The sequence below is a fragment of the Lissotriton vulgaris genome, unplaced genomic scaffold (assembly GCF_964263255.1).
Source record: "Lissotriton vulgaris unplaced genomic scaffold, aLisVul1.2 SCAFFOLD_2497, whole genome shotgun sequence".
In the NCBI taxonomy this organism is placed as follows: Eukaryota; Metazoa; Chordata; class Amphibia; order Caudata; family Salamandridae; genus Lissotriton; species Lissotriton vulgaris.
In genome coordinates, this window is record NW_028242664.1 from 92052 (window position 1) to 115240 (window position 23189).

The 23189-nt window shown below is 43.8% G+C and overlaps 1 protein-coding gene across 1 annotated transcript in view; it reads right to left on the reverse strand.

Moving 5' to 3' along the window:
• Positions 1 to 22106, reverse strand: part of LOC147668874 (uncharacterized) — an 89517-nt gene extending 67411 nt beyond the window's left edge. The window contains exons 1-4 of the mRNA XM_086948380.1: positions 22021 to 22106; positions 21298 to 21360; positions 20564 to 20626; positions 12874 to 12936 (exon numbers count right to left, since the gene is read on the reverse strand). Coding sequence (XP_086804506.1) covers positions 12874 to 12936; positions 20564 to 20626; positions 21298 to 21360; positions 22021 to 22106 — 275 coding nt within the window. The remainder of the gene's footprint in view (positions 1 to 12873; positions 12937 to 20563; positions 20627 to 21297; positions 21361 to 22020) is intronic.
• Positions 22107 to 23189: the final 1083 nt, after the last annotated feature.

Here is a 23189-nt window from a genome sequence, read left to right on the forward strand (position 1 = left end):
TGGACTTCCCCTCGCTCGAATACCGACTTTTCCTAGAACTCATGGAGTTTTCAAAGAACTGAGACTCTTTGATGATGTTATTATGTCCACCTTTACGTCAAACCCAGCACCTTCAAGGTATAAATATGGCCACACTTGCCATAGCAAACACACAGTGGTTTGGAGCAGTTCGACTATCTACTTGCCCCACGCATCCTGCTACAGAAAGTGCAGAAGGAAGCCGGCCCTCCAGCAGATGCACTGAGAGAGACGTTGTCCTTTCTCTTGCCGAGAAATCCAGCTCCAGTGTTTCCAAGCTATCCTTGCGGTGTTGGGAAATTGAGTCCTGAGCCTGACCTTCTTCATTCTAAACCAAGGTACGGAGCTGATTGGACCCTTAGAGAAATCTTGGATATATTCTTGGCAAAGAATACTAAATTTATGCTACACCTCACTTACTTCTTCCCTCGTACTAGAATTAGGTTAGGTACATCGGGGTAGGCGCAACAGTTGAGTACTTTTTAGCCTTTTTTATTTATGTATGTATTTATCTATGATCTAGGAGCCATACTATGCTCTTTCAGTATTAATTTATCCTACTCTTTATACTGTACGCATTATACTTTGGAACTAGTATTACAATTGTAGCAGTTCATTTTTTTCTGCTTGAGAAAGAAGACTGTTCAATAAATACCTTTTATGGAAAACGCCTGTCTATCTACTTCTCTGCAAACTCTGGCGAAACTAAGCATGCAGAAATGACTGAGTAAAATATCTATCTGTTTTTTCCACAACTCTGAAGATCAGTTTTATCTTGGGGAAACAACGTTGTCATGTGTATGCAGTTGTCAGAAACGAAATCCCTTCGTGTGAACTCGAGAAAGTTTCTAGTGACCTCTGAGCTAGCTGGCACTCACAATTAAGTCTAATATATTCGATAGAGATCTAGTAGACACAAGTCCTACGTCTCATCTATAGGATATATTATTCCAATGCGCAGAGACTATTGGGAATATAGGAACGACACTGCACAGTGGTGGGTTAATATCATAATTACATTCATATTGGTGAATTCCAAAGCATGCGGCTCAATGGTACTTTGACTCCTTACATTTGTCTATGTGCTCATTGTATTATCGTCGTCATGCATCGATGTCCTATGGACAAGGTTTTCTGAGTATTTTGGATGAGGCAACCCTTTAGGGCTAAGGGGGAGGCTGCTCTCTTGGAGGAGTAAGGAGTATAAGTTATTTACAAAGCAAAATCAATGTATTGGTGTTAATCCAGTGTTTAATTGTAGCCAGTGGTTGCCAGTGGGGGTCACTAGCACTTATTATTGGGGACCAGCACTTATTTTTCCCCATCAGATATTTACCTAGCACAGGAAAGAGAAAAACACACAGAAGGGAAAGACAGAGGAAAAGAAAAAAACAGAATGGTTACAAAGGGAGAAATCAGGAGCATGCAAGAGTGGGATAAAGAGGAAAGGTTTGCCTGGTAGTGGATTAAAGAGGCATTAGATAAATTTAAGACTACCAGCATTGATATTCTGCATCTCAAGGCTTTTACTCCAGGGCTGCAGGCTTTTGGAGCAGAGCTTCAGGCCCACGCACTCTTTCTTTTACAAATTAGGCAATGATTAATCAGCTGTTCTACTTAGTACCTTCTTCAGGACATGAAATAGTAGATTCTGTAATTTGCTTAGGTCTTTTGGGGTGAGATACACTGATGTTGACTACATCCCTGGAGTAAGATGTTTTAAATTCCCTTCCATATTTGCGTATTAATGGTGAAATGGCGTCAATTAACAACCTAAACCTGTGCTGCCAGCAACCTGGTTTTAACACTTGCAACTGTGGTTGCTCCAACCCGAATTGAATGATCGGTATTGTTACAAAGTAGACTTCTCAGTGGGTGGCTATTTGTTCTTCCATATTAGAGGACTCCCACTCATAATAAGCCATAGCTATTGTGGTTAAGGTGATATTCAGATAGGGCCTCATTGGGTTTGACAGTGCAGGAGTTGATTGCCCGCTCCCACCACCGCCAAACCCAGGTCCAAACCACCTGCCAGATCCAGAGTTTTCTCCTGTCTGGTGGGTGGATCTTTGGCCTTCCCAGGCTGGTGCCTATGAAATAGGCACTGAAATGTGAATAACAAAGGCAGTGCCTGCACGGCATGGACTGCTGCAGTCCATGCCGTGCAGGTACTGGTTTACATGCACACAGGGGGGCACATGTTGTGGCCCCCAGTTGCATCCACATGGCAAGAGGACGAAGTGGGCTGTGTAGGGTCTCCTTTGTTTACTCACTACCACACTTTTCATAGTGGTTGCACTGCCAAGCATATTGTGGTCTCAATACTGCTGCACCACCTCCAGGGAGTCTGATCTGTTGCGGTGTTTCCAGGGAGGCCCGGCTGCCCTAGTCATAACGGCACGGTTGGAAGATGGCAACCACTATGCCCCCTTGAGCCCAGCTCTCTGTGGACCACCAGACTTGCAATGAAGCCTTAAGGCTAGCTGGGGGGCAGAACTGAAAAATACTGGTAGAAGACAACAATTTTTACATTTTCTATTACTTTATTCACTACATTTTGGCTACATTTTGGCTATCAATTTCAGCTAATTATTCAAGATGTATCCATTCTGGAGATATATTGAAATTTGCACAACCTCACTTGAAGTAAATGTTTCTAGCTAAAAGCGTTTGTGCTGAAGGCTTATCTAGGTAAATGTTGCCACTAGTTGTCTGTTTTTGACTTTTTTTATCATGCAACTCTGATATTTCATGTATGTTTTAACACAATGTTTTAAAAAAGTTTGCATACTTCATAAAGTTATAAATGTTTGCAAAGTTTTAAAAAAAAGTCATGAAGCTTGAGGGCTTTACTTTTTTCAAGACTCTTGAAAACGAATTTGTGGGGCTTTTTGTTCCTATTTTTTTATGCTTCAATATTGCCATCTCGTTGGCACCTTCAAGTAGGATTGAGCCAGGTTGGATAGAGCAGCATCAGGGATTTGGTTGAGCGGGATCAAGCTTAATTTTGAGGATATTTTGTTTAATATGGTGTGCTGGTTCACGTTTGTTGATTTAGTGCAAAGGAATTTAAAGGGAATCAGGAGGATGTGGTCTGACCAGTTGACTGTGATGGGGCAGTCTCTTTTGACTCTTCCTTTTTTGTGATAATCCAATTGAATAGATGACTTTAGAGCATGTAGCACATGAGCAAGCGGGTTACCGGTCATTTATGCTGATGACGTTTTCCAGGTAGTTATGCTGCTACTTGGTCATGGGGATTTCCCCAATGGAGGTTGGACTCCAGTAGAAAAATGTGGAATGAGGGGGAGCAAGGGTTTACTGCATGATTATTTCTTCTACAAGGGAGTGTGGTAGATGGTGTGTATTATTATAGGAATGCATTCAGTCCAGTTCAGATGACAGTAGGATTGTCATTAGAGGTTTACCCTGAATTGACATTTTGTGAAATTCCGTGGACAACAACTCCTCATCCTCGTCTACCTTTTTGATCTGCATGTGTCATTGCAAAGCTGGGAGGCAAGTGGAGATCCAGGTTGGCTGGTGACCAGTCTGATAGCCAGATTTCCATGCAAGATCTGGTGAACTATTTATCTCCATTTTTAATATAATTATGTTTGGATGCGGATCTGAAGTTGAGGCATATACACTTCAGTTTGCAGGACACAGTATGGGAGATCATGGATAGTGGATCAGGATTCAGGTGAGGTTTTTATGATTGACATATTTCTTAGAGGATTGGAGGGATAAGGGCTATTCGATGTGAATTAGGGATCTTAGTATAGTCTTACTGGTATATCTGGGGGATTGGGCGTCATTGTTATAGGAGATGAGTAGATTCTCTATGGTATTTCAGAGATATAGGTGGTTCTACTACGACTATGGCCATTGTTATTGCATGGAATGTGGTTAGTGTGAGTGCTTGTGTCATTGAGGGATGCATCTGCTGGTAACATGTATTCTGGTTAGCAGGAGTGAGAGCCTGTTGTGGTTAAAGGAGGGGAGGGTGCTCGCTAAGAGAGAGGAACTGGCAGAAGCATTTTAGTTTGGTGTGGAGAAAGTTAAGCCTCACCTCAATATAGTTCGAGTTCATTTTATGGAGGGTGAAGGGGAAATGAGCATGCATGGCTGAGTTCATGGACCGGGTGCGAATACTGGAGTAAGATTCAATTCGGGCAGGGTTAAGAAGCAGGGCTCCAAGGTAATGGGAAACAAACTGATATGAGCATTGGAAGAGGGTCCAAGCGGTGAGGTCAGAAGAAGAGGGGAGGCATAGTGAGCTTGAGAAATGGGTACATGACGTAGGGGGAGAAAATTGAAGCAAGATATATTCAGGAAGGAATGATTATGTGGAGATCAAGGGGAATGCAAGTCTGGTCTGATTTGAATTGCCTGCTTTGACTGTTGGTCAAGAATTAGGGGCACATTCACTATTATGTCAAGGAACGTGGCACAGCATGGGAACTTGTGCCACTTTGCATGAAAGAGAGAGAGCAGACATGGTCTATATATACAACTATATGGAGTACTTCTGCTCTCTCCTTGTTCTGGTGCATTATGTGCTGATTAGCGCCAATGCAGGCACTCTTGCACCATAGTGTAGGAGTGCTTGTATTATAGGCAGTATTGTTTTTGTGTGCCTTTCGCCACATAAAACAATCCAAAAAAAAGCATTTTCCTCTTTCTATGTGTTTTATGTGTGATGCCTTCTGCAAGGAAAGGAAATAATGAGAAAGAAGAAATATGTTGCAACGTTGCTGCAGCATTGCATTACATTTCTTTACAAATTCACACATAGTGCTGCATATAGCCCCTTACGTGGCTTTGTAAATCTGAATTAAGTCTTGAGTTGCCTTTATGATGACAGGTTATTTAGTGAGATAAGACTTCCAGGAATTGAAAGGAGGCATCACTTCGTTCTAATGTTCATTGATTGGATGGTAGACTTTTGCAAATATTAGTGGGATGTTCATATTGTTTATAGTTTTTGGAACATTAAAATCATATACCTCGAATAGCATTCATTTTCATAGATGTCTATATTATCAGATGGTCACAATGACCTGGACTGAAATTTGTTAAAGGTATAATTTCCTTTTTTTGTCAGTTCATCTAAGATCGTTTGTGTCCTTGGTGTTTCTAGTACAATTTTGAGTTACAAAAAAAGTGTATATGCCATATAAGTAACCCACCCCATTTTTTCATCCGCCTAAAGCTACAGAATTTGCTTGGTGTCAATGACCTATGAAAGGGAGCTCTACTTTGGAAATCAGAGTAGCCTTCTATTTACTTCTGGTGATTCCCCTTTCCTGATGGAATACTCAGGGGCAAATTTGGACTACCACGGACTCCCCCTCCACACACACAATATTGATAACCACAGAATATATATCATTTTCATTAGCGGAATACCAAAAAGTAATTAATGAGGAACCTATGATGGTGCCTTCAATTTGTTAAACAAATAATACATCTGGACACAAGTCCACCACTAGTAATAGTATAGTGGTGGGAGCAGAGTTGCTGAATGCTTCTCCAGAGTACCAAACTCCAAACCAAAATTGCAGCTTTGAGTTCACTCCACACTGTTGAAGAAAGAGACAAGAAAACGTTTTGGATATCTTTTTTGTGACTCTGTAGCAACGGTGTTGTGGGAACTTGCAAGGCATCTCATCCACTAGGTGACATATTATATCTTCCAAATGAAAATTGAAAACAAATCTTAGCTTCTCAATCTAGGATTGAGTCCAAAACTTGCCTGACGAAACATACTTGTAGATGAAGGCTTCCCAACGGCCGAGAAGACCCTACTGGGACTGGGATTAACACTAGGGAAACATGGCATAGCTCAGAGCTGGAGGAAGGCTACACCACCCAGTCTGGCTCAATAGAGACAAGGCATGGACAGATGTTGCATACTCCAGAGGTTGTCCTCATGTACGCTGTATGACCTGGGGCGACTGGGAAGGATTCCAGGCAAACTAATGATGATTAATGTTACTTATACTAGAAACAATGCAATGTCATTACCAACATTCACCAATATGACTCTAATCCACATCTGAAAAGATGTTAAGAGATGTATAAAATGCATGCAGGGTATGGTTTGAGAAACTTGTATGTCTGTGCATCATGTTGCCACACATTTATGGTTGATTTATGTAAGTCATTGAAAAATATAAAACAGTACACTTTTATTTATCATCTGTTGGGAACAAACAAGAAAATCAACATTATTCCAATCTGCAGGAGCCCTGGGAGTAATAGAAGTATTCTGAAGGTGCAAAATGCCTAGGATGAGAAAAAAGGGTTACAGGAACCATAGCAATGGTACATGCTCTACTCCACAAAAATTGGATCAGGGAGCAACAAAATCTAGGTCCCTTGCTATCTCTATGGCAGTCTCGGAATGCCCCGTTGTGTTGGGAGAGATCAGGCCTCTGCTAAGTAGGATTGACGTGAAGGGTTCCAAGATGTCACTGGGACTATATTCTAGTTGCATCATGTCAGAGAATGGATATAGTTGCTGGTGACAATACACAAGGTGGGTGAGCCACATCTGGACCATTGGAGCTTGCGATCTGCCCAGTGAATCCACACCCTGTGTTTGGCCATAAGGAGCATGATGGTAACTAATATTCGGTAGTCATTCGGTACATCTCGGATAAAAACCAATGATCGGAGAAGGAGATTTATGCCTGCTAGTAACGTCTCCCAATGTTCAGAAAACTTCAGTCCAGAAAGTGAAAACTCTGGGGCAATACCAGGAGAGGTGGATGAAGTCATCATGGGGTGCCTGGCAGCATTGACAATTAGACCAAGGTGTGAGAGTTGCGTGGGTGTGCAGTAGAAGCGATGTGTAAATTTAAAGTGCATGATGCGATGCTGGTAGTTAGGGGAAAGTAATTCCAGCTGGCCACAGCAAAAGGCCCACTGAGCGTCAGTTAAGAGAGCGTCAAGGTTGCCGTCCGAGGCTGCCGAGGCCCTCAGTGGTGATCCTGGTGCAATCTGTTGGGTGTGAGTGTATAGGCGCATGATCATTTTACTTTGAGAGGTGGCAGTGTAGACATATTTAACACTGTAAGAGTCTGGTGAGGTGCAGAAACAGTAGAGTGTCCTGCAGCTGGAAGTACAATAGAGTGTCAAGCAGCGCAGCAGCAAACTTGGCCGTGGCCATATGGGAGCAGGAGGAAGTGTTCATCAGGATATAGATCGGCAAAAGTGTGAATACCTAATGTACTTGCGAGTCTCATCTCACCTCTGTCATGTAGTGGTGGTAGTTGCGAGTGGTTAGCTGCAGAGACAGATGGGCATATAATGATGGGGTATTGGCTCGTTTACAGCGTCTGGTCCATGCCCAATGAGTGCATTGTGTCGCATTAATCACATGTCTCCGTGGTTTGTAGGGGAGAAATAACGCTGTGGAGAGTGGCCAAGGAGAAACTGTTACATGTAATTGAAAGGGAGTGGGGTGGGTCAAATAGTGGACATACTCGGCTTGGGTGCACCATGCATATAGCTGCATATCCGGGGTCCCCAAACCTCCTTGCAATTGTGGCAGCATTAGCATTTCGTAAGTGACTCGAGGCTGACTGCCTAGCGGCCCATATCAGAGAGATCACATTGGACCACAGGCATCTAAAGAAGCAAGCAGTGAGAAGGATTGGGATATTGATGAATAAATAAAGGAATTTAGGCTGTAGCACCATCTCATCCAGGGCAATGTAGCCCATCAGGTATATGGGCAATCCAGCCCACACCAGGTTTTGGCCCTCAAGCCACTCCATGACTCTTTCATAGTTATCTCTCCATAGTTCCTCAGGGCTTTTGCTGATCCAAATTCCAAGGTATTTAGTTAGGCCAGTTGCCCACGCCAGTGGATATTCATAAGGGTGCAGAGTTCTCCATTAAGGGAAAGAGGATCGATTTGGCCCAGTTTTCCAGTATGCTTGTATAGCCGGCAAATTGCATCACCTCACGTATTAGCGTGTTAGATTGGACTCTGTGTCAGTCATATAGAAGTTGACATCATCTGCATACACTGATATAATAAGGCTGCGGGATGAGAAGCTTAGGCCTCTGTCTGCATTATGTTGGTGAAGGCAAGCAGCAAAATGATCCATAGCAATGGCAAACAGCAGGAGTGATAGTGAGCAATCCTGCCTTGTGCCACATGTGCTTAGGAAGGGTTTGGAGATTTGACCACTGAGCCGCCTTCGAGTGACAGGGAGAGTGTATAAGAGTTGGATCTGTGCAAAGTTTTGGTGATGAGGCCAAGCCTCTGAAGTAACAGGAAAAGGAACGACCATTCCAATGAATCAAACACCTTTGTGGCGTCCAGTAGGGCGGCCGCGGCTGAGACCCTTGTGTGTAGGTGGTGCATTTCTGCAAAAAGGGTCTAGAGTTCATGGGATGTCGACCTCCCCAAGAGGAAACCAGACTGGTCAGGTTACACCATAACTGGCAGTAACAGTAGCAACTGATTCGCCGAACACCTTGGCGAAGATTTTGTTGTCAGTGTTGATAACGGATATAGAGCCATAGGAGTCACAGAGGTCTGCTGGCTTATCGGGTTTGAGAAGTGTGATTATGATAGCCCCTCTTAGAGACCGAGGGAGGAAGCCTATTTCTAGTGCGTCTTGGTACATATCACGAAGCCTGTGTGCCAGGATCTGGGAGTATTCTTTATAGAACACTGTAGTAAGCCCATCAAGGACAGGAGCTTTATTGGCTGGCAATCCAGAAATTACCTGGGCTATTTCCTCAAAAGTGATCGGGGAATTCAAGAACTCTTGTTGGGCGACAGAGAACCAGTCTAACAGGACTGTGTCCAAGTACACCTAAAGATCCATGGGTTCCATCCTCTATGTATCAGAGCAGAGGCGGGTGTAAAACAGCAACATAATGTGTAGGAGGTTGAAGGGGGAGGAGCAGAGAAGGCCCTCCGTAATACGGAGGTCTGGGATGAAGATAGAGGCATGGGGTTTACAAAGCAGTCCAGTCAGAATTCTGCCTGGGCAGTCGCCCTCACCATAAAAAAATAAACAAAACTAAAGAACAATTAAAAACAAAACACTGTACTTGCTTCCATCACTCCATCTATCATTACTACTCCTAGGAACCGCGGAAACTTTGAAACCCTTGATAGAATACTTTGGCAGATCAAAAATGGTAACTATCTCTTCTGGGTCCTCTTTATACCTATGTCCAGGACAAATAGCAAAAGAGCTCAGCTCAGTTCTCAAATCTTTGCAATCTCTCTTTCACCTGGTAATCTGTCATAGTCCTGCCCTTACTAAAGAAACCCTCTGTTTTGGCCAATTACAGTCCAGCTCAGTTTATCTACTTTACCCAGCAAAGATCATAGAAATTTCTGTCAAAAGTACACGTTCTGCCTATATTGAAGCTTACTACATTTTAGCCTATATTGTCAGGATTCCATATCTCTTTCACACTCTAGTCCTAATTTTAGAAAGTGAGGACATTGGGATGCCACCTGACATAGGCGGAGATGAGACACTCCATTTTAAACACCTCTCTACGTTATTTTAGACTGTCGCACACTTAATCCTGTTGGAACAGTTTACAGCAGTAGGCATCTCAGGAAATATTTAAAATGTCTCTCTTCTTTTTGGATTGGAGGACCTTGGGCAGTAGTCCCTCAGGGCTGACTATTTCCAAAGCATTACATTGGGCAGTACACCAGAAATCAGCCTTCAGTCCCACCCTTTTTAACACTGAAACTGCTCCCTCAATACTTCGATTGAGTCCTTCAGCTTCATTTATTTCTATACACAGAAAATTCACAGCTGATCTAAAATCTGAAAAGAGCTAGGTTAGGTGTTTATGGGCACAATCTCGCATTTGTGGACTTCTCTTCCCTCTGTTTGAATTCAGACAAATAATGTTAATGTTAATTTGATTTATAAAGCACACAAATCACCACGGGAAAGGTATTTCGGGGCAACACAGCAAAATGGGTGGAGGAGTAGCCTGAAATAATTCAATTTTGAGGTTTCCTAAAACTGAAAAGATCTGTGCATTGGCGTATATGAAGTGGAGGCCAGATAAGAGAAGGAACTCCCTCCTGAGTGAGATTTTCGATATGTGGAACTGCTGTCAGGGCTTTTTCACTAGATCTCAAAATTTCACCAAGAAAATAGTGAACAAGCTTTGCAAAAAGGTAGCAGTGAGTAAGGCAGCAAACCTTGAAGATGATTCTCTTGCGAATCAGTAGCCAATTAAACGAGTGCAGAAGAGGGGCAAATGCCATCCTGGCTGGAAGATTAAGAATGAGACGTGCTGCTGTATTTTGAACAACTTGCAGTTTGCTTATAGCAGTCTCATCTATAGAAGCAATAGAGCATTGCAATAGTCCAAGCAAATGATGACAAGTGCCTGGACAAGTGTATTCCTCTATGAATATGGGAGAATGGGGAATATGCTTCGTTACAGCCTTAACACATGAAAGCAAGTGCCAGTAGTGGCTGCAATCTGTTCTTTCATGGTGGATTCTTGGTCAGGGTGGATGACTACATTTCTTACAATGAGTTTTGAAGTAGGGGCAGGACTAAGTTCAGATGTCCAAAGATGCTGGGCATTGCAAACAGCATGATTTTGGTTTTGTTGGCATTCAGTTGGAAACAATTTGCTGTCATTCAAGAGGCAATGGCTATCAAACCTGCTAAGAAACAATCTTTAACATTCTTTAGATCTTGAATAAATAACAGTTGCGCGTCATCAGTAGATGACAGAGGAAGAAAGCCAAACTGTTTGACAAGGTTGGCAAGGGGGGGCCACATATATGTTGAAAAGCGTGGGGCTCAGACATGAGCCCAGAGGCAGCCCTCTATCCACTTTCAGGGTACCCGATTTATAAGCTCTCAATGAAATAGTTGTAGTGCGATCAGATGAAAATAAGAATTACTGCCTTTACTTAAAGCCTTACTGTTAAAACTGACTTTCTGGCCCTTGGATCATGTATCTCCTCCTGCACCAGCTTCAACTGCGTTCATTCATCATATAAGTTTTGACATGAGCCATGTTGTACTCCCCAAATGACAGTGGCAACAGTTTGGCTGCTGTTGATTCTCTGCAAGGTTTAACCACTTCTTTCTTCTAATTCTCATAAATCAGTGATTCAAGATCCTGTTATTTCCGGGCTGGACTGCTGTAATTTCCTAAATTTCTTACTCATCCTGCTAACTTCAGCTCATTTAGGAAAATACTGGATAGATTAGTGCATGGATTAAAATGCAACCATCTCTGTCCATCTTGAATTCCTACAGTGCGTCATCAAGTTTCTCTGTTTAAATCATAAATCACTCAATGGTACAGATCCAGCCTATTTCTAAAAGCATCTCAGCCCTTATAACCATATTCATCATTGATGGTCCACTAAGGTCAATCTGATCATCACTGCCAGATGCAAAGGAACCCAAGCTGGAGGCCACATATTTGTGGTAATGAGTGCCAAAGCTTGGAACAAGTTTCCGCTTCACTGAGATCAGTGGCTAACTGCTCTGTTTTCCACAAATGTCTTAAAACACATCACCTCCCCACTTATTTAGCTATTCCCTTTTAGTTTTATCTTTAGTTTGTAACTTTATGTCTGTTAGCGCTGGAACACCTGGGCAGATAAGCACTTTATAAATCTGCTATTCATTCATTCATAATCATAGCACTTGTAACCTTCTTTGCCTTCTCTATCCACTAAGCAGCCAGTTTGATTACTTACACTGGACAAATACTCCTCACCACTTATATGAAATATTAGATCATTGGAATGTTGGGAGCTCCATTGCAGACAATGGAGTGCTCCCTGCTTCTACAGGCTGGTAAAGGCCTGCAGAGCAACATTCCAATGTTCTACAAAGGCTTCTAGAAGCTCGAGGTGATTTATATCCCCTTGAGCTTCGAGAACCCTTTGTTTAATTTATTAGAACATTCTTCCCTCTAGTGGCAGGATGTTCTAATAGCCTTATAGCCCTTCGTAGCAGGGCTATACCGGCAATTAAAGTCCTGCTTTCTCGTTAAAGGCCCGAGCCGAACGCAAGGGACGTGCGTTCGGCTCGGTCCTTTAACGATTCAGCGGGCCTTTAATAGCTGGTATAGCGGGCTATAAGGCTATAAGGCTATAATAGACATTGAAATGTTGAAAGCTCCATTGAAGACAATGGAGCAGCAGCATCCCATATGAATAGGTATATTCCCCCTGCTCTCAACATTTAAATGTCCTAATACACAGCCTCTCCCTTTCTCTTTCCCATGGCTTTCGAAAATATAGAAATTAGGCAAAGGCAAGCGAACGTCAGAGGCCGTGCAGGAAGACAAACGCAGATGTCACCCATCCCTCCTTCTGTAGCTCAGTGGTACTAAGGCTTCAGACGGAGGAAGGAGTGAATGCTACTCAGCTCCCGGGTCTCCCTAGCTTGGCAAACTACAAATAGCAGTTCAGCCAAGCCAGGGAGTACCAGGGGCTGACTGGAGCCTCTTTTCATAGCTCTTGCTGTGTATGCTCAGAAGCTAAAAGCCATAATTCTGCACGCTGATGTTAGCTGTAGAACATTCACATCACCAGTTGTGAACAAAGGCTTCAGAGCTGCTGGGATTTCTGCCCCCCCCCGGGCTCTATGGGGCATTTGTTTTATTAATTGGAGCATTCTACCCTGATGGTGTGGAATTTTCTAAAAGCTTTATAGCCCACCAGGCTGGACTATACCGTCAATGAAAGGCCCACCCACGATTTAAGGCCCTCGTCATTTGCTCGGGCCTTTAACTCTAGAGCACCCCTTTAATGGGTGGTATATGGATATTTGTTGTGTAAACATTGATTTGGTTGCATTTATAACTTACTTCAGGCTGAGGTTCTTCTTCCTGGGGCTGTGACTCTGGTGAGCTCTGAGTTTGTTGTGATTCCTAAATGGACAAATTATGATATGTTATTAGCAATAGTTTTTACAGAATTCTGTCCTACCAAATGAACATAACACAGATGGTTAAAACTGTATTTCTTCAGTTTTGTTCCGAATGAATTCATCCAAACACTCTTTGGCCCCAGCACTGGTCCAGGTGCTTTTAGCTAAATCGAGAGTTACAAAGAGCATTTTCTTCACTCATCCCCCCAAACATTCTCCACCTGAGGACTGAAGAAATTACTGGATGTGAATGGTCCAAAATATTGTTAATTCCAGTGGGAATCAGTTGTGTTATTCTTGCTTTTGAGCTGCCTGTAATCGAAAACTCTCTGATCTACTGATGAAGTATTACATTAGGAGGAGAATCCACCAGTGAACCAGCCACCCTAGAAATGACATAGTGGAGGATGTTGATCTTCGGAAAACTCCTCTGGAGCACTCAACTCTAAAACAGAACTGTGCCATGAGCTCACTCTACACTGTTGAAGGTTGAGACAAGGATACTTGACGGATATACTCAGTGTGTTTTTGTGGCCAGTGTCTTCTCAGTATGACCACTCCACACACTGAGACTGCTAGGCAGATTTCTAAGACTGGCTAACTCATGCCTACTATGCTGAGAACATTGTTATGTTTAAATACACAACTTACCTCACGCTGCACTTCCTCTTCTTGGGACTCTGATTTTGGGGCACTGCGTGTCTGTTTTGACTCCTGATTAAAATATAATGATATGTAAAATGTTACTTATGAGGTGCTGCATGCAATACAGGGTTACTTCAGGATATTTGCACAGGGAGCTATCATATGGTTACTGTTAGAAATGGCGGTCTCTAGTTGGCAGAAGTAGGGACCTTTGTCCAAATAGGGACCCTTGCTTCTAGTCAGGGTAAGGGGGCACACTCCTAAAATAACACCTGCTCACCCCCTTGGTAGCTCGGTACAAGCAGACAGGCTTAAATCAGAGGCAGTGGGTAAAGCATTTCTGAACACATACAGTAACACAGTGAAAATACTACAAATGGACACCACACCAGTTTAGAAAAATTAGTAATCTTTATCTAAACCAAAACAAGACCAAACAACACAAATCCACAATACAGTTTCAAAAATATTCCTAAAAATAGGTTATTTGCACAAATCAAGCTTCTAGCAACAAATTACTCCACCTGGAGTGATTACGACGTTGTGACAGATAAAAATCCCAAAGAACGGCGCCGACCGCGAGGTGCACGGTATTGTGCCCAGAGTCAAGCTGTCCCACAAATAACAGTACCTTGGAATTGATGAAAACAAAGGTGGTGCACAGCTTCGGGGAGGTGATGCTTCATTGGTGCCCGCTGCCTCAGTTCCTTATGACCCCAGATAAGGTGATGCCTCTGTTCCTTACTGCAGCACAGGGGAGGTGAGACGTCGATTCCTAACTGTGTCAGGGAGGTGATGTCACGGTTGGCGGCGAGGTGTCGGTTCCCTACAATAGAGCAATGTTGATGGATTCGGGAGTCACCCACGTCGAGGATCGGCTCCGCATTGATGAAGCACCGGTGTAGCCGATATCGGGGCTCCGGTGCAGGCAACGGCCTCGCTGACGGCTTCGGAGTTAATGCGGTACAGGTTTGGCAGGCGCCTGGCCTACGATGCAAGTCGGGGCAATGCCTTGTGCTCTTCAAGAGCGTTTCCCACGGCTTCGGTGCAGGTACAGTGTCGCTCGCCGGCGTCAGTGTTGCAATTTCCTTCTTTGGCAGCGGAGACAGCAGTTCCAGATGCAGAGTGACAAAAGGGATGAAGTCTTTGTTTCCCTGAGATTTCAGAAAAGGAGGCAAGCTCAGTTTCAAGCCCTTGGAGATCTTTTCTTCAAGCAGGTGACAAACCAAACAGCAAAGTCCTTTCTCTCCTTTCCTTGGCAGCAAGCAGCCACTGCAGGCCAACCCCAGACAGCAAACAGCATAGGGGCAGTATTCCTCCTCAACCTTTCCAGATCTTCTCCATGGCAAACGTTCCTCATGATTTCCCAGAGGTGATCTAAAAGTCTGGGTCCCCTTGTTTTATCCACAAAAATCCTTTGTTCTCTGAAGGCAGAGAGTGTCTGTGCCCATACAAATGTCCTCACTGGTGCTGTTTCCTGGCAGGAGGTGGAGACAGCATTGTTGAAGGCAGGGGTGGCGCTTGAGAAGTAGAGACCTACTGTAAGGGCAACGGTCACATCCAGCAGTGCCCATTCTTCGCCGTGAGGGCAACAGCTCATCTTTTGCCATCCATTCCGCGCCGTGAGGGCAACGGCCAATGACTACAACTCCCAGGTGCCCCTGGGTCCACGGCGCACCTCTGACACCACCGCCTGCGCCCGGAGGCGATAGAAAGCGGTGGAAATTCTCCCGCATTGCGGGACGCGCGCGGATGGCGCCGGGAGAAGCCCGGGACAGGGGTGGGGCCGTCTGCGGCCGTCCGAGGTGGAAGAAGGCCGGGCAGGGCCACCCCTCTTGCCTGGATCTTATCATTACCTAGATTAACTGTGGTAACTACTTATTAATATTTTCAGTCAAATCATGGTCTTATTGTGACTTGTTACCCCACATTGTCGATTTGAATCTGTCATTTATGGACCATACTTTCTCCCATCTGTTTTAGCAATTTGAGTAATCTATTGCATTTTAACTAATTTTCATTAGTGATTTGTGAATCCCCTGTAGAGTATTATGGGCAAACCAAATCCTCTAATTTCTCGTCGCCTAATTAGGCAAACGGTAGCATCCTCAATCCGACTCCCGAGTCTGACAGCGATTGATAAAATGTTGCAGAAAACCATAGGGGAGGTTTCGACAGCTATAGTGAATACTGAAATACGCTTGTCTCTAACCCCTGCCTTGCCCCCCCACTGCCATCTGGGGACATATCACTAGACACTGTTAACTCACCTGACTCAATGCTAGTGTCTTCTTTTGTTGATCTTCCATGTGCTCAGATCTTGCCATCCTCTAGTTCGCCTACTAACTCTGTATCATCTATTATCCCCCCGACTGTTAGAAAGGCATCTAAGCCTCGCTTGAGAAATAAAAAATTGAGACCTAAAAAAACACCTTAAAGTCTTTCCCCTACTCCTGATTACCTAGTTGATGAGTCAGGCCCCAACTTCTCCACCCTAGCTCCTCCGGTCTGGGCCTCCTATTTAGACTAGATCTCCAAGCCCAAATGGAACACCTTATCAATTCTCATTTTAAAACTCTGATGAGTAGAATTGATAGAGTTGTCTCCCTGTTAAATAACAAAAGTGGAGCAAGAGAACATCTATCCACCTCATCTGGAATCATTACGGGGAAAGCGGTTCTAAATAATTCTAAGCAGGCAACACAAGGACCTAGCCTAAAGGTAGGCACTAATTCTGATATTCTAACACAAGGGACAGCACAAGTTAGTTTGTGTGCACTTGCCCCACAAACAAATGCACCTAGGGCCTCTCCAGTCCCAGCCTCTCTGGGTCCCAAATCCTACCCCCTATTCCTAAAGCCTAAAGCGGCTGAGACCCTTGTGTGTAGGTGGTGCATTTCTGCAAAAAGGGTCTAGAGTTCATGGGATGTCGACCTCCCCAAGAGGAAACCAGACTGGTCAGGTTGCACCATCACTGGCAGTGACAGTAGCAACTGATTCGCCGAACACCTTGGCGAAGATTTTGTTGCCAGTGTTGATAACTGATATAGGGCCATAGGAGTCACAGAGGTCTGCTGGCTTATCGGGTTTGAGAAGTGTGATTATGATAGCTCCTCTTAGAGACCGAGGGAGGGAGCCTATTTCTAGTGCGTCTTGGTACATATCACGAAGCCTGTGTGCCAGGATCTGGGAGTATTCTTTATAGAACATTGTAGTAAGCCCATCAAGGACAGGAGCTTTATTGGCTGGCAATCCAGAAATTACCTGGGCTATTTCCTCAAAAGTGATCTGGGAATTCAAGAACTCTTGTTGGGCGACAGAGAACCAGTCTAACAGGACTGTGTCCAAGTACACCTAAAGATCCATGGGTTCCATCCTCTATGTATCAGAGCAGAGGCGGGTGTAAAACAGCAACATAATGTGTAGGAGGTTGAAGGGGGAGGAGCAGAGAAGGCCCTCCGTAGTACGGAGGTCTGGGATGAAGATAGAGGCATGGGGTTTACAAAGCAGTCCAGCCAGAATTCTCCCTCACCATAAAAAAATAAACAAAACTAAAGAACAATTAAAAACAAAACACTGTACTTGCTTCCATCACTCCATCTATCATTACTACTCCTAGGAACCGTGGAAACTTTGAAACCTTGATATAATGCTTTGGCAGATCAAAAATGGTAACTATCTCTTCTGGGTCCTCTTTATACCTATATCCAGGACAAATAGCAAAAGAGCTCAGCTCAGTTCTCAAATCTTTGCAATCTCTCTTTCACCTGGTAATCTGTCATAGTCCTGCCCTTACTAAAGAAACCCTCTGTTTTGGCCAAGTACAGTCCAGCTCAATTTATCTACTTCACCCAGCAAAGATCATAGAAAGATCTGTCAAAAGTAACCGTTCTGCCTATATTGAAGCTTACTACATTTTAGCCTATATTGTCAGGATTCCATATCTCTTTCCAACTCTAGTCCTAATTTTAGAAAGTGAGGACATTGGGATGCCACCTGACATAGGCGGAGATGAGACACTCTATTTTAAAAACCTCTCTACGTTATTTTAGACTGTCGCACACTTAATCCTGTTGGAACAGTTTCCAGCAGTAGGCATCTCAGGAAATATTTAAAATGTCTCTCTTCTTTTTGGATTGGAGGACCTTGGGCAGTAGTCCCTCAGGGCTGACTTTCCAAAGCATTACATTGGGCAGTACACCAGCAATCAGCCTTCAGTCCCACCCTTTTTAACACTGAAACTGCTCCCTCAATACTTTGATTCAGTCCTTCAGCTTCATTTATTTCTATACACAGAAAATTCACAGCTGATCTAAAATCTGAAAAGAGCTAGGTTAGGTGTTTATGGGCACAATCTCGCATTTGTGGACTTCTCTTCCCTCTGTTTGAATTCAGACAAATAATGTTAATGTTAATTTGATTTATAATGCACACAAATCACCACGGGAAAGGTATTTCGGGGCAACACAGCAAAATGGGTGGAGGAGTAGCCTGAAATAATTCAATTTTGATGTTTCCTAAAACTGAAATGATCTGTGCCTTGGCGTATATGAAGTGGAGGCCAGATAAGAGAAGGAACTCCCTCCTGAGTGAGATTTTCGATACGTGGAACTGCCGTCAGGGCTTTTTCACTAGATCTCAAAATTTCACCAAGAAAATAGCGAACAAGCTTTGCAAAAAGGTAGCAGTGAGTAAGGCAGCAAACCTTGAAGATGATTCTCTTGCGAATCAGTAGCCAATTAAACGAGTGCAGAAGAGCGGCAAATGCCATCCTGGCTGGAAGATTAAGAATGAGACGTGCTGCTGTATTTTGAACAACTTGCAGTTTGCTTAAAGCAGTCTCATCTATAGAAGCAATAGAGCATTGCAATAGTCCAAGCAACTGATGACAAGTGCCTGGACAAGTGTATTCCTCTATGAATATGGGAGAATGGGGAATATGCTTCGTTACAGCCTTAACACATGAAAGCAAGTGCCAGTAGTGGCTGCAATCTGTTCTTTCATGGTGGATTCTTGGTCAGGGTGGATGACTACATTTCTTATAATGAGTTTTGAAGTAGGGGCAGGACTAAGTTCAGATGGCCACCATTTGGGTGTCCAAAGCTGCTGGGCATTGCAAACAGCATGATTTTGGTTTTGTTGGCATTCAGTTGGAAACAATTTGCTGTCATTCAAGAGGCAATGGCTATCAAACCTGCTGCGAAACAATCTTTAACATTCTTTAGATCTTGAATAAATAACAGCTGCGCGTCATCAGTAGATGACAGAGGAAGAAAGCCAAACTGTTTGACAAGGTTGGCAAGGGGGGGCCACATATATGTTGAAAAGCGTGGGGCTCAGACATGAGCCCAGAGGCAGCCCTCTATCCACTTTCAGGGTACCCGATTTATAAGCTCTCAATGAAATAGTTTGAGTGCGATCAGATGAAAATAAGAATTACTGCCTTTATTTAAAGCCTTACTGTTAAAACTGACTTTCTGGCCCTTGGATCATGTATCTCCTCCTGCACCAGCTTCAACTGCGTACATTCACCATATAAGTTTTGACATGAGCCATGTTGTACTCCCCAAATGACAGTGGCAACAGTTTGGCTGCTGTTGATTCTCTACAAGGTTTAACCACTTCTTTCTTCTAATTCTCATAAATCAGTGATTCAAGATCCTGTTATTTCCGGGCTGGACTGCTGTAATTTCCTACATTTCTTACTCATCCTGCTAACTTCAGCTCATTTAGGAAAATACTGGATAGATTAGTGCAAGGATTAAAATGCACTCATCTCTGTCCATTTTGAATTCCTACAGTGCGTCATCAAGTTTATCTGTTTAAATCATAAATCACTCAATGGTACAGATCCGGCCTACTTCTAAAAGCCTCTCAGCCCTTATAACCATATTCGTCATCAATGGTCCACTAAGGTCAATCTGATCATCACTGCCAGGTTCAAAGGAACCCAAGATGGAGGCCACAAGTTTGTGGTAATCAGTGCCAAAGCTTGGAACAAGTTTCCCCTTCACTGAGATCAGTGGTTAACTGCTCTGTTTTCCACAAATGTCTTAAAACACATCCCCTCCCCACTTATTTAGCTATTCCCTTCTAGTTTTATCTTTAGTTTTTAACTTTATGTCTGTTAGCGCTGGAACACCTGGGCAGATAAGCACTTTATAAATCTGCTATTCATTCATTCATAATCATAGCACTTGTAACCTTCTTTGCCTTCTCTATCCACTAAGCAGCCAGTTTGATTACTTACACTGGACAAATACTCCTCACCACTTATATGAAATATTAGACATTGAAATGTTGAGAGCTCCATTGAAGACAATGGAGCTGGTATATTCCCGCTGCTCTCAACATTTCAATGTCCTAACACACAGCCTCTCCCTTTCTCTTTCCCCTGGCTTTCGAAAATATAGAAATTAGGCAAAGGCAAGCGAACGCCAGAGGCCATGCAGGAGGACAAACGCAGATGTCACCCATCCCTCTTTCTGTAGCTCAGTTGTACTAAGGCTTCAGACGGAGGAAGGAGTGAATGCTACTCAGCTCCCGGGTCTCCCTAGCTTGGCAAACTACAAATAGCAGTTCAGCCAAGCCAGGGAGTACCAGGGGCTGACTGGAGCCTCTTTTCATAGCTCTTGCTGTGTATGCTTAGAAGCTAAAAGCCATAATTCTGCACGCTGATGTTAGCTGTAGAACATTCACATCACCAGTTGTGAACAAAGGCTTCAGAGCTGCTGGGATTTCTGCCCCCCCCCCCGGCTCTATGGGGCATTTGTTTTATTAATTGGAGCATTCTACCCTGATGGTGTGGAATTTTCTAAAAGCTTTATAGCCCACCAGGCTGGACTATACCGGCAATGAAAGGCCCACCCACGATTTAAGGCCCTCGTCATTTGCTCGGGCCTTTAACTCTAGAGCACCCCTTTAATGGGCGGTATATGGATATTTGTTGTGTAAACATTGATTTGGTTGCATTTATAACTTACTTCAGGCTGAGGTTCTTCTTCCTGGGGCTGTGACTCTGGTGAGCTCTGAGTTTGTTGTGATTCCTAAATGGACAAATTATGATATGTTATTAGCAATAGTTTTTACAGAATTCTGTCCTACCAAATGAACATAACACAGATGGTTAAAACTGTATTTCTTCAATTTTTTTCCGAATGAATTCATCCAAACACTCTTTGGCCCTTGCACTGGTCCCTGTGCTTTTAGCTAAATCGAGCGTTACAAAGAGCATTTTCTTCCCTCATCCCCCAAACATTCTCCACCTGAGGGCTGAAGAAATTACTGGATGTGAATGGTCCAAAATATTGTTAATTCCAGTGGGAATCAGTTGTGTTATTCTTGATTTTGAGCCGTCTTGTAATCAAAAACTCTCTGATCTACTGATGAAGTAATACATTAGGAGGAGAATCCACCAGTGAACCAGCCACCCTAGAAATGGCATAGTGGAGGATGTTGATCTTTGGAAAACTCCTCAGGAGCACCCAATTCTAAAACAGAACTGTGCCATGAGCTCACTCTACACTGTTGAAGGTTGAGACAAGGATACTTGACGGATATACTCAGTGGGTTTTTGTGGCCAGTGTCTTCTGAGTATGACCACTCCACACACGGAGACTGCTAGGCAGATTTCTAAGACTGGCTAAATCCTGCCTAAAATGCTGAGAACATTGTGCTTTGTGTGTAAAGTATGAATATGTTTAAATACGCAACTTACCTCACGCTGCACTTCCTCTTCCTGGGACTCTGATTTTGGGGCTCCGCGCGTCTGTTTTGACTCCTGATTAAAATATAATGATATGAAAAAAGCTACTTATGAGGTGCTGCATGCAATACAGGGTTATTTCAGGATATTTGCCCAGGGAGCTATCATATGGTTACTGTTAGAAATGGGGGTCTCTAGTTGACAGAGGTAGGTACCTTGTCCAAATAGGGACCCTTGCTTCTAGTCAGGGTAAGGGGGGCACACTCCTAAAATACCCTCTGCTCACCCCCTTGGTAGCTCGGCACAAGCAGACAGGCTTATATCAGAGGCAGTGTTTAAAGCATTTCTGAACACATACAGTAACACAGTGAAAACACTACAAATGGACACCACACCAGTTTAGAAAAATAAGTAATCAAAAATATCCTTCAAAATAGGTTATTTACACAAATCAAGCTTCTAGCAACAAATCACTCCACCTGGAGTGATTACGACGTCGTGACAGATGAAAATCCCAAAGAACGGCGCCAACAGCGAGGTGCGCTGCATCGGGCCCAGAGTCAAGCAGTTCCACAAATAACAGTACCTTGGAATTGATTAAAACAAAGGCGGTGCACAGCTTCGGGGAGGTGATGCTTCGTTGGTGCTTGCGGCATCAGTTCCTTATGACACCAGAGGAGGTGATGCCTCTGTTCCTTACTGCAGCACAGGGGAGGTGAGACGTCGATTCCTTACTGTGTCAGGGAGGTGATGTCACGGATGGCGGCGAGGCGTCGGTTCCCTACAACGGTGCAATGTTGATGGATTCGGGAGTCACCCATGTTGAGGATCGGCTCCGCATTGATGAAGCACCGGTGTTGCTGAAATCGGGGCTCTGGTGCAAGCAACGGCCTCGATGACGGCTTCAGAGTCAATGCGGTACGGCTTTGGCAGGTGCCTAGCCTATGATGCAAGTCGGGGCGGTACGTTGTGCTCTTCACGAGCGTTTCCCACGGCTTTGGTGCAGGTACAGTGTCGCCCTACGGTGTTGGAGTTTCCTTCTTTGGCAGCAGAGACAGCAGTTCCAGATGCAGAGTTACAAAAGGGATGACGTCTTTGTGTCCCTGAGATTTCAGAAAAGGAGGCAAGCTGTTTCAAGCCCTTGGAGATATTTTCTTCAAGCAGGTGACAAACCAAACAGCAAAGTCCTTTCTCTCCTTTCCTTGGCAGCAAGCAGCCACTGCAGGCCAATCCCAGACAGCAAACAGCATAGGGGCAGTATTCCTCCTCAACTTGTCCGGCTCTTCTCCATGGCAAAGATTCCTCTTGATTTCTCAGAGGTGATCTAAAAGTCTGTGTCCCCTCTTTTTATCCACAAAAATCCTTTGTTCTCTGAAGGCAGAGAGTGTCTGTGCCCAGCCAAAACTAGTTCTGTCCTCACTGGTGCTGCTTCCTGGCAGGAGGTGGAGACAGCATTGCAGACCAGGCCCAAGCAGGTGAAAGGAAATCTCCTCCCCCTACTCTAAATGCAGCCCAGTTACATTCAGTCCAGCCCTGACTCATCAGCCTTCTGGAACCACTTCCCCCCTCCAGCCCCTGTCATCCAAAACCCAGATATGCAATACACAAACCTAGCAGAGGCACACTGGATAGTTAGGCAAGAAAATACCTACTTTCAAAAAGTGGTATTTTCCAACACAGAATGAAAAAATCACCCTCACTAAAAGATGGTCTTTAACATTCTGAGTTCAGGCATACTAAACTTTACTTTTCTATCAAGTTCAAGTTCAAAATACTTTATTCGAATAAGGACCATCCATAAAAGTACATCACACACAATTTAATAACACAAATAAATAATCACAGCGGAAATTCATTGCCATTTGGGCATAAATAAACGGTATTTTGAAGCAAATAAAACGAAT